At 35.6% G+C, this 12643-nt stretch overlaps 1 protein-coding gene across 1 annotated transcript in view; it reads right to left on the reverse strand.

The window, feature by feature from the left end:
- The window catches only part of IRAG1 (inositol 1,4,5-triphosphate receptor associated 1), a 40402-nt gene that overhangs the window by 7148 nt on the left and 20611 nt on the right, over positions 1-12643 (reverse strand). Inside the window, 6 exon segments of the mRNA XM_009952320.2 lie at positions 1674-1723; positions 2382-2523; positions 3290-3421; positions 6069-6209; positions 7341-7371; positions 10021-10141. Coding sequence (XP_009950622.2) covers positions 1674-1723; positions 2382-2523; positions 3290-3421; positions 6069-6209; positions 7341-7371; positions 10021-10141 — 617 coding nt within the window.

A 12643-nucleotide genomic window follows, 5' to 3' on the forward strand; every position in this document is an offset into this window, starting at 1 on the left:
GTGTAAGTCACACAACAGATATCTGAGTTGATATTGTCATTTCTTATCAGAGGCTATTATCTTTGGTTAAACCAGATGTATAATAATACTGGGAAAAGTGCCAGTATCACAATGACCAGAAAATAATGAAGCTACACATGAAACACTTCACTTGCTATGTACCCATTATAACATACTGTACCCACTAAGATATATTAATTATTTCTAAACCTACAAATTATAATTTACAGAAACAATAACATTTGCTCTCTCCACAAAAGAACAGACTTCTCCCCCACCCTTGAGTTGTTAGATATCTATCAACATTTCTTACATTTCCCAAAGACCATGGAAATTCTTTATATGATAAAGACATGCTAGCTGTTACACAATATATTCTAGCTTAAGTACAGATCATGTAAATTTTTGCTATCATGAGGTAAGCAGCCAAATGTTTCATCCTATAATGGACACCTAGTAAAATCTACGCTTCCAACTGAGTAAAAAATCCAAGCACTTATAGCATCTAACAGCTTCATCTTAGTGCATATCCAAGCACTTCTAAGATTCTGCCCTAGATAACTTTACAGGAAAGGAGTAAACTACAGATTTAGTAAATATATAGGAGGGGTCACCTACTCCATGATCCTGGTTCTAGACAAAACCAACTATACCTATTCGTTAATGACAAAGTTTTATCTAACATGCTTCTGAAAAACTATACTGAGGAGTTTGCAGCCATTTTAGGCAGTCCATTCTAGTGTTTTGGGTCACGTGTCATGTGTGTCCCCCCCACCTTATTATTTGGACTTGTATATGTCCTTGTTAAATTTAATCTTTTTTTGGGACCTCTGTTTCAACCTATCTGGTTCTTGTTATGAAATCCAGTCTTGCCCTCAGCATGCTCTGTGCTCTAATTCTTTCTATCCAGCACCTGGAGGTGGCAGAAATAAACTAAACCTGAAGAAATACAACCTAAGCAAATAAAAATATTAAAAGAAATAGCAGACTGAATATAATGCCTCTGACTACCAAATTTCATAATGGTCACATTGAGACTTTGCTCTCAAATCACTGGTTGTTTTAGGAAGTTTTGAAATAAATTCGGTCTCCAACACTTGGAAGTTTTGCAGAAATGAAACACTGGCCATGTTAAAGTTATTAACCGGTTAAGCCAAAACAAGCTGAGATAATCTCTCACTCTGAATGCTTTGTCAAACCAAACAAGATACCTTTGATGTCAACTGAAAAGTGAGCCCTACTTGAAAATAACTGTTTACATCTAAGGTACTTTGAACATGATATAATTCTTAAGATAACGAAAATGGTGTGATCATGGAATCCTGAATCATATAGTAAGTTTTGATCCAGTGTTCAGCTTCCTCACTCAGGAACTAGAATAAAGCAGGACCTAAACAGTTCTCTGGAGCACAGGTATGTGGCCTGGAATACAATTATTCTTAAATAAATAAGTCCCTTTATTTTTTTATAGCTTCACAACAAGCATTATCATTATTGCACAGTCATACTTAATCATGGATCCAAAATTACAAAGCACTTGCACTAAGTTACATGAACAATATTAAGAATTTACCAGCACCATATTTTGAACATAGCCTGTAAAAGTAAGTATATGTAGACAAGGTTTGACTACATCAAATATTCACTTCATTTTCTTTGTATTGCAGAAATACCTTTCCAACAGTAAGAGACATGGATCTAGATGAACGAGGTACTCCATCTTCTGCATAAAAACAGTAGATAAAGAACAGTCTTAGACTATATGAGTATCTATAAATAATATTAATAGAGACCTTGCTTGCATTTCAAACTCAGATGTAGTCTATTTATACAAGGTCTATAGTGACTGCATATTTATCTGTCATACAGTTCTGGTCTCAATTACACCTGGAGAAGAAATTTTAAATAATTGCAAAAATTGAACCATTACTTTCTTTACTTTATGCAAAAAGTCCACTATTTGCCCACATATACAACTTTTTGCAAAAGAAAATACTCATATTTAAGTTTACAGAAAACTGGGAAAGAAACGATTGCAAAAAGAAAAGTTTTTATTAATGAAATCTTGCCATTATCTGTCATTTAAGAGGTTGTTAAATTAAACCTGTGAAAGCTACGCATATGTGCAAGAGGCCAATGAAAATGTCATTGACCTCATCAGAATTTGATAGGTGATAGTGATTTTAAATTATTGTACTATAGCATTAAGTATGGCTTAGATGAAATATTTAAATCGTCTAGAACTTTTTGAAATCTACTCCTGTAGATCAGAACTTCATTAACAGTTTCACAATACTTCACTTTTATCGTTAATAACAGCAATGCTTCTCTGTATAGAGGCAAGACAAACCCTTAAATTTAATGTGTTTTGGTTTTTTTACCAGATGCACCATAGCTTCTGCTAGAATTCTGATTGGCAAGTTTCTTGAACTCCATTAGTTCAGCATGATCCTTTTCATACGTTCTTTTCAGATTTTCCACATACTGCATCATTACTTCTGTGGCCTTTGACATACGCTTCTCCTAAGAAAGAAAAGAGGGGAATACACAGGTAACCTCTACACTTCTCAAACAAATCATTTGCCTCTATGTGTATGCTCCTTGTCAGGGCTAAATCTGGAATAGTTGTTCTTACAAAAATGTTGGTACCTCCATGACTGAAAATTCCTAAGCTAATTAGAATACAAATGCACATACATTCATATATATCCACAGAATATAGTAATTTATTTTGTCATATATTTATATAGTCTGACTGTGTGCCTATCTTATCGGTTATGTGGTATACGTACACTTGTTTTTAAACCCTTGAAGGTCTTAGTCACTGGCCTCTGCCTAGTTACCTTAGTGGGCAGAGGAAACAGTCTTGAATCTGGGATGGTATCGTTGTGTTCTCATTTATACTTGCTCTGTTCTTATACTCTTCATAGTTGCCTGACTAAGCTATTACCAAAGGCAAGTGACTGAACTAGATAAGCTTTTTAAGCCAGAAAAGTTTTCTTATTCATGCTGCATTGATTTTAAATAAGTTTGGTGATGCAGCTATAGTTCTGAATAATACATATACTCCTATTGTACAGATGTTGAATAGCTTCACAGGTAATCATCTTCTGTTTGAATTCTATTTCCAGACTGAAATGCTGTTTTATCTGACACTACGATAAAGGTCTTTGATCTGTCAAAATGGCAAATAAAAATCAAAGAGCTAATAATCTCCAGCTATGGCTGAAAAGAGAGAAAGAGTGAACGTGTGCAGCCAGGATACATGTCAGACACTAGGATGCCTTACCTGGCGAACTGCTCCAACCATCTCCGCACGACTAGATAGTCTAGCAGCTAAACGCCGTAGAACAGCAATATCCTCCAATAGCTTCTGGTAAGCTTCTCTGTGTTCATAGTGATGCCATAAGTGAGCTGAAGACTGAAGTGAAAATACATAAGCTTTATCATCATGTCTTGCCACTTCTAGTTCAGATCAAGTAGCCTGAGCCACAGAAGTGGAGTAGAGATGTCTAGGCAGAAGGCAAAACGGCATACGGACAAATTATTCCCAGAGAAGTGCCATCACTACCACCATAGATAGCCTAGAGAGTGCTGCTGCTCTGTTTCAGAATGATGCTTCACTGCATACTGAAGACACATCTTTCAGGCAGGAGTTAGAGGGATAAGCATATTTGCAATACTTTTCCTTTTGAAATTAATGAGGAATCATGCCTCACTACCTGTGAACTTTTCAAATGCCAAGTTTATTTGAACTAGTACTTACAAGCGATTGCTGAAACACAAAGAACATTTTAATTTGCTGGGCACAAGGTGTTAAGAAGGCCGTTTATGTTCTTTCAGTTCTAAGGTACTTCATTTATTTGGAAAGTAAGACATTATAGTCTCAAGAATTCCAAATGTAAAAGAGTAACAAAAAATCATATGGCCTATAAAACAAATGGCAATTGAAATTTCTTAACTATTTTTTGTCAATTAATACACACTATGCACTGGATTAATATCATCACTTTGATAGGTGAGATTAATACTGAAAAGCATCAAAGCATGTCACATTGACATTAAGGCTGTCTTAAGTAATTAATCACTGTGTTGCCACAGTGATTAATTGTGTCACACAATTCTCCATCTGACCAGCTGCATTGTGCCCTAGCGCTCTGCAACCTGTCACTTGTACTACTGCAAGAATAAGTCAACGTGTTGAGATGACATGCGAAAAGAGTAAATTCTCCTCCTCCTCTTTTTCTCCCCACCTTCAAAAGAAGGGAGTGATGTGCAGTAACTTTTTGAGTAAAGTTGTTTGAGAAATTGCATTTGCAGTGCAAACCTTAGGTGTAGAAACACAGTCAAGAGACTGATGAATCTGGTGCAGCGACAAACATTGCAACAAGAAAAAATTATTAAGCTTATTTATCACTGAAGCTAGTGTGATAATCAATTGCAGCTGAAATTTGACTGCAAGACCCAAGAAGGCATAAGGGAATCTGAGAAAAACATGCACAGAATTTCAAATTTTCAGGTTTTTCCTGGCAGCTGTAACTCTCAAACTAATCCGAAATTCATGTAAACCAGCTTTCTCTTAAAGTTGGGTTTTTGAATAAAACATCAAATTATCACGAGACTGATTAAAAAAAAAATCATAAGCACTGCTAAAAATGTCATTGAGTCATATAACATGTGACGGTCCTACAGAAATGACAATAACTTCCCACTGAGATTAGAACAAGTCTAGGTCTAATATGATACAGCTCATACAGAAGCCATGACTTTATTTAATTGCTTGTTAGTTTATTCCATTATATAGAACAAAAGTTTTCTTATGAATGGCAGTCTCCACTTTGTTATAAATCACATAAAAAAAGCTTGTAAAAGCCAGACTGTAGCACGTGAACTGCATAAAGGAGGAAGAAGCTAATCACATCTGTTCCATGAGGGCAACATGGTCCTGGGTGCCTAATTAGGGATTCTTAACAGAAAATACATGTCAAATCTAACAGACTAATTTTTTTCAGTTTTAAGAGCATTTATACACTAGTTGTGAAAAAGTGTATGTATTCAAAATATCATAATAAATAAACCCCTGAGATTTAATAGGTTGTTTCTGCTTGCTCTTTAAACAGAGAACAGAGGGCAGAGTAGCAAAACATTCAAAATTTTTTTTTCAGTAACAATTAATCTGGAAATGCAGATTTGTAATTCCAGATGAAAATATGTAAACATGACAATCTTTTTTTAATTGTATCCTTTCTTACCTGATGATGTTCTTAATAAAGTAAATGGGAGAATCGTATGTTCTGCTATTTCCTAAAAGTATAGCAGCACCTTCTTGTAATATGCAAATTGGGTCTAAAGGTATTTAATTTAGCAGCATGGTATCTAAGCATCCCTTTGTTTTTCGCACAACAACGTGTGCAGCACATATGTTGAAGGGTCTCAAACCTATTTGTCATTTCAGTTAGAAAATCCAGAGAAATCTGGCAAGAAGGACTGAAAACTACTGCTGATAAAAGAACATCATGGACAGCTGGAATGAAAGTGTATTCAGGCCCATAACCTGATCCTGAGATTGCATGTATTCCTTAAGCAATCCCCACTGTTTCCTTTCCTATACCGCCTTCTATTATCTGCAGTCAAGAGGTCTTTCAAGTCACAAATCTCAGGACTCGGCCTTGAGATCATTTCAGTATCTCACCTAACTGGAAACCTCAAACCTAAAAAAGGTCTTGCCCAGGAGAGCATGGATCAGTACTCAAACTGCAGTTCTGAATGCTCTTAGCTTTATCGCAGGCTTATTCCAAGAACTGAACAGCAAATTCACAGTATTCCTGAAATCTGCTAGACATCAGGCAACACCCTCTACGCATTTCCAGCAATGGTGGTCCATGCTGGCAGAAAAGGCTCTCTTGTGTAGAGTTGTAGGCAGCTTATGGTAAGGAGCTTCAGAAGCAGTAATGAAGTTTTGGGGATGAATTTACAATAGTTACAAGCAAACATAGCCACACATATTTTAAATGTGTGTGTACTTTCATGTATACTATAGTTCAGAAACGGAATTGTTGTTTTCTTACCGTAATGGCTGCTTTAAAGTTGTCCAGTTCCTTCTCGGCATTCTCTTCAGTAAGATTTCTCTCTCTCTCTGCTTGGTTAATTCTAGATTCCAAGGTATAACTATCATTTCTAAAGGCCAAAGAAAGTTGTACAAATACATTCTGTTTGGATAAAAAAAGGCATTCTTAAGTAAGTGTCACAGTAACGTAATTTCCAGTAACAACTTATGAATAAGGAATGTGTTTAACAAACTTTTGTAATTAAATAAGTATTGAAAGATAGAATTGAAAATATTTTTTTAAATGAGATTGTTGCTTCTCTTTACTTCCTCTAAAATGTGAATACATGTGTTGCTGTCTCTTTTCCTGAATGTGTTTTTGGGAGATCAGTACAGCAGAGACACAATGAAGGAAGTAGCCTACCAGAAGTATCAGAATCACAATGGATCTGTTGTCTAGCTGGACTTCCTCCAAGGGTCCCCAAGGTTTTTAAACAGATAGTCTGTGTAGAGGAAGTCCAGGGATGAGCTCACCACTAGGACTGTTGTACCTAAGGGATAAACACCTACAACTGAAGCCAGCAAAAGACTAAGCGCTAACATTTTTGTTCTCTTGCACCCTGCTTTTAAAGATTGTTTCTTTCTTTACCAGATGCATTATTTGTTAGGAATAACACTTTGCAAAGCGCAAGGCACCAACAGTTCCATCAGACTGGAGTTGTGTAAATAAAGATCCTTTTCTTGACTGGTATGTGAAAAAAAACAAACAAAAAAAACCCCCAAAAAAGAAGAAACAAAGCCAGCAAGCTAAAGAGCAAGCTACCAAAAAAAAAAAAAACCCCAAAACTTATTGGCTTCAAATGAAAAAGTAAAAATTATGTAAACTAACTGCAAGATGCCATCAAAAACTGCCCCAAAGCTCCTATTGGCCAATACAAAAAATGCAATTTATAACTCACTTAGTTTCTGGTCTCATTTAATCTCTAATTTTTTACTGCTTTAAGCATATTATAATAATTTCCAGAACGAACGCATATTTTAATACAAAGGATTCACAAACGAGTGTTTTGTTTATTCCTACTCTAAGGTTCTTTTACAGTTTATATTGCCTGCTATAATTGCACATATTTAATGAAATTGTTGTTTTGATTGAGCTCAGTATGTTTTTTTTCTGATAAATATGTTTTGGGAAAAAAAATCCCATTAGCTTCTTCTAATAACCACTCTTAGACTTACGGTAACCACTTAAAATTGAGGCATATGTCCAAAATAATAACTTTAAGAACATACTGACCTCAACTTCTTTTTCAGTAAGTGGCGGGGAGCTAGAAATAAAAGCAAAAAATTCACATTTAGTTTACAAAGCTATTGTAATATTTAATTGAAAAGAACAACAAAAGACATTTTCCCCTTAAATATTTTATAGTATTTAATTAATTCAATTGTACTTGTTATGGCTAAATCCCACTTTTTTGGGTGTGCTTGTTTTTGTTTTTGTTTTGTTTTTTTTTTTAAAAGCAACAGCACAGTATCACCTGAGTATTGGCAAAAACACACTGAAGTTTCTGGCAACTGCAAATACTGCTATCTGCTCTACGTTACGATAAATGGTGAGTACAAGAGCAAGACAGAAGTTACCCTTTTGGAGTTGTGACTGGCTTAATAGGCTTTACTTCGGATTATTAACTTTACACCTTTTCCTTCCGTTAACAGATGAAACCTGATGATGATGACCACAGATGGGCAGAATTCAAAACCCAGCTCACTGTATACTGAACTATCCTGGTTTAGCTGCTAACTTTGTTATAAGTTAGCTAACCACAATTCTGACACTGACAAAATATATGTTTGAGTTTTTCCACCATAAGAATGATTACTGACTCATAGAATACTATTAAAAGAAATGAGATAAACAACATGATATTGCAAGATCTCACTTAAAGACAGTCATCCCATGTGTTTGAATTTATTCCCAGCAATTGTTCCAAAACACGAGAGCACAATTCAGTTTTATGCAAGTGAATAGCAACGAGAAACACCTGAAAGAAATTATAGGAGCCGTATATACAAGTTCTAGTGGATGCCTGTGATAGCAGTTGCAGATGACATACCTATCATGCACCGTGCAGACATGATACTTTCAGAAAATTCAAATATTACTGTAATATTAATTTCACCTTTAATGCCAAATACAGAAATCAATGCATCTGACACTAAGCAGCAGATTTTTCTCGTTGGGTAGAATAATAATGATACTTAGAGTAGTGACTAGTAGAAGGGGGGCCAGTATGACCCCTGTGTTAGAAAACCACTTTGTGCCTACAGTATTAGTATTCATATTACTTTCTCTTATTCTAGGATGAAGCCTACTAGAAGGGGTAGTCCTTCCAGAAGGAAGTTCAAGCATCTATATGTGTTATATAAGACAACACAGACTGATAATATTCATGTCTTTCCTTTGGCTGGGAACGTTCTGAGAAATTTATTGTAAGAATGAAAAGTTATGTGTATATTTATTCACCAGATTAAGCCAACTGAATAAAGAATACTACCTGAAAAAAACTGTATATTATCTGATCCTCAAAGCCAGTTCAGCATTTACCTATTTTGTACTTAGCTACGAAATGACTTTTCTTTTCAGTATTTGATTACAATCAAGCAATGGCCTCTTAGAATTTCTTCACCACATGGATTCATTTATATAAAATGTCGCATATAACAGTTCCTTCACAACAAATGTTAAATATTTATTTCGTCAGCACAGAGAAGACTTACGGACTGCTTCAAATGATTAAAGGCCTTTGGTATTTATAGTACAAAAACACATGGGTGAATTTAGGAATAGCTTTGGCTTAGAATTGGTTTAATGTCTAATAAGCATTTGTTATGGTTTTATTTCTCTCAAAGAAAAAGCTTATGCAGAAATATGGAAGAAGCTTAGGTTTATTTTAGTGCAAAATAAAATATGCTTAGTCTCTTAAATTATCAGTGGTGCAAGGTATGCAAGGCATGTGGTAATAAATGCTTAATTTGAGTTTTCTTCCCTGTATTTCTTGGGCCAGGGCAAAATATTTTCTGAACTTATGAACTTCTGTACCATTTTAAACATAAACCTTTCCCAAAAAAAAGGAAATTTCCACTTAAATTCTGTCAAGAAAATGTTAAGTTTGGATAGTGGTAAGCTTAAATCAGAATGAAAATTGGTATTTCTAAATGTCTGGACAAACACATGGCAGGTATAGTCTATTATGACTGTACCTCAGAAGAGTGTGGACCAGAGGATTCCCTTGCTATGGTTACATTGCATTATGCAACAATAGCTCTAGTTTCAAATGATCTCTTGTGTAGGGTAGCACCATATATCTAATACATGCAGACTTACTGTTTCAGATTGCATAAGAGGGAAAGGAGAACATCCTGAGCCATCGCAGGTGTTAAAGCAATCTGTGTTAAGCACCTGCTTGCACAGCTCAAGATGAGGGAATTCGTGAGGAATTCCTTCAACTATGTTTGCAAATCATTTCCTTAAAAAGTCACCACCTGCACAAAAACTGTAGAATTCTTACATGGGCAAATTTTACCATTGTAAAGCATTATCTGGCCTCATTATTTTCCTGAGGAAAAGAAATAATAACATTTTCAACATGAGTTTATATCTGCAGCAGCAATCCTGAAAACCAGGAGTGGACAGACTTATGGAAAAATCTGTATAAAAACGTACTTGTAGCATGCAAGTTAGGTTCCAGACATTTTATGTAGAACTTAACAAACTAATTTTAAAAGTTGGCCAGTTACTGGAAGTTGGTGCAATCCACAAAATTTTTCAGAAAAATCTATGTTGCACATTTTAAGATGCAGCAACTTCTCTACTTATGTGGATCCCATATGAATGGAACTCCAGAAATGGAGTTCACTGGAAACCGTTAGCGTGCTTTCCCCTGGACGATCTCTTTCTATTTCTAATGGGCTTTTACCTTCCCGGAAGCGATTTGTGCACTCGTAGTTTTCGCAGCAATACATCAGGAATGCTGGGCATGACATCAGAGCTATTCTTTGTCTCTTCCTCTTCAGTGGGGGAAGGGAGTGGTGAAAGGCCTAAAGACATTTTCAGACAAAAAACCTTTATGTTATTTAAGAAGTCATGCATTAGCTATTAATAACCAGCATCTCAGAGGACCTTTTAGCCTAACTGTGTCCTTTTTGAAGTCCATGAGGCTTTCACCCCAACTCTACTGGGAGCAAAAGTGAACAACAAGAAAAGGTCCATCCCTTCGTGCAGAATGTTACCTCCTCTATTGCATATGATAATACATCACTCATCTCTCCTTTACTGCTAAAGATCCCGTCTTCCTTTCGAGCCATGGCAACAAAAATAATCAGTACAATTGTCATTCTTTATGTAGAAAGACTGAAGTACTATGCACTCTGACAGTCTCTAATGCACTGAAAAATATGTATTATATTAGTATGTTTCCTAGAATTCAAACTGAAACCAAATTCATTACTGAAACATCTAACCTAACATTTTGCATGTGCTTCACCAGTACAGTTACATCATTTCTGGAATATTTTAGCTTAGATTTTGTAATAGAGTACTGTCTTTTTCTAAGGCTTTAAATGCCACCTGCCAAGATGAAGTCTAGTCTACAGATTTTGTGCACCATTTATGGTGATGAATCTACAACATGAACTTGTTTGCACTGCATTTTCATTGAAATAGGACATAAAGGTTATAATTGCATTCTCTATTTGTCATTTTCATAAGGACCAAGATATGGCTCAAACTTTTTTTTTTAATTCATGTAACAACTTTTTAATTTTAATTTTATTTATTTTCATATATAATAATCTCCTTATCTCCTTCTATCTTGCCAGAATTTAATGAAGGACTCTCCTATAGGACTCACATTCCCCAGTCTGAATCTCAGACTTGGGAAGATATCCTTGCACAGCTCTCCTGTTCATTAGGTGTAACAGAAAGATTCTTAGACTTGCAAAACAGATAGTGTGAAAAAGCTCAAATTTTGTAAATGTGGAGAGCATTAAGGTGAAAGACAGAAAAGAACAGGAGATTCTTTCTAGCTACATTTTAGTTCTGTGCATCTCCTTTATAGTTAAAAATTCCAGTATTTACTCGAGAAGAGTCATGTGTGTCCCCATAAAAAGCCAGCCTGACACCACAATGTCTCCAGATCTAATACATCCCACTTACCTAAACTTCTGTGGGGTGGAAAGTTGTGTTTACTCTGATGATCACAACAACTTCACATTGATAGCAAAACATGATGGAGTCAGTATATTTGAGTCATAACAGTAACAATGAAGTATCTGGCTATTTTCTATTGTTTAAGCAAAATTACCACTCCAGTTAAAAAGTACAAGGTGGCTTTTATGACAATGTAAGGAAGTAAGACTCCCTAACAAATGAACTAAGGATTTGACCCCTCACTTGTTTTCCCCCCACTGAGGACTAGGAGTTGACCCTTAATGTTCTGGCCATCATTTAGGTAAGTTACTAGACTTTAAAAAGCTTGCGATGCTCATGAGATCTTGGTTGAAAAGCTGGATAAAATAATGCTTATCTTTTCAGCAAAAGTTTCAAATCTGCCAAAATTAGCTAACAGGCTGGTAAAATGGCAACTGCTTTATACTTTCCAACAGAACCTGCCGAGTAATTTCTGGGAAACTATGTATTAGCAGAGTGACAGGAATAATATTACCGTATCTAAGAATCCAAAGATCTAATCACTAAATACAGAGAGAGGCTAAGAAGTCTCTTTTCATCTTGTTTCATTCAAATGAGTCTGTTTCCAGAGATAACATGAAATGTAGTATCAGCCATTTCCCTGTGAAACAGAAACCTTAAGGCCTTATGAATCAGTCCTGAAGCAAATCTATGAATTAGCAAAACGAACAGTATTAGGAAAAATGGAATTTGCCTTTGGATCAAATCTTGGACAATCAGTTTCAGCTCCTTTCATATTAATCATCTGCACCTCAGTTAATGCGGCCTTAAAAATACTCTGAACAAGTTCTGACTTAACTATGCCCAAACAAATACACAGTTTTTGTTTAAATATTTTCAGTTGGTCACTCAGCACTACTGCTATTTAGTTCTTCCAGTTGTTGAATTGTCTTCAGAATTATATCTTTATTTCTATTCTGAAACTTTTTAGATGCAGCCTACAGGCATCAAATCTCATTTGCTTGTGTTAGATTGGAAATAACGTTTGGTGGCAGATTTCTATTTCCTCATTTATGTAGAGTTTCAAGCCTTTTCCTTATTAAAAACCATAGAAATTGAACTAACCCCCCCCCCCACCACCACCACCACTTATTGCAAGGCATATTTTTCCAAACCTTCAATCACATTTATGTCTCTTCTCTGGCCTTACTCTTACCTACCCACATTGACGTAGAGCTGTGGACCAGAAGCGAACATGCCATTTCAACATTTGCCACACATATACTAAAATAAAAAATCAGGAATAAAGCATTCCATCCCTTATTTATACTTTCAGGGATCAAATTCACCCTCATGGCCACAACATCTTGCAGAGGTCACATCCATTCAATCTGTCACTGCTAAAATTTTCT

This window comes from Leptosomus discolor, chromosome 12 (assembly GCF_034619465.1).
Source record: "Leptosomus discolor isolate bLepDis1 chromosome 12, bLepDis1.hap2, whole genome shotgun sequence".
NCBI classification, from domain to species: domain Eukaryota; kingdom Metazoa; phylum Chordata; class Aves; order Leptosomiformes; family Leptosomidae; genus Leptosomus; species Leptosomus discolor.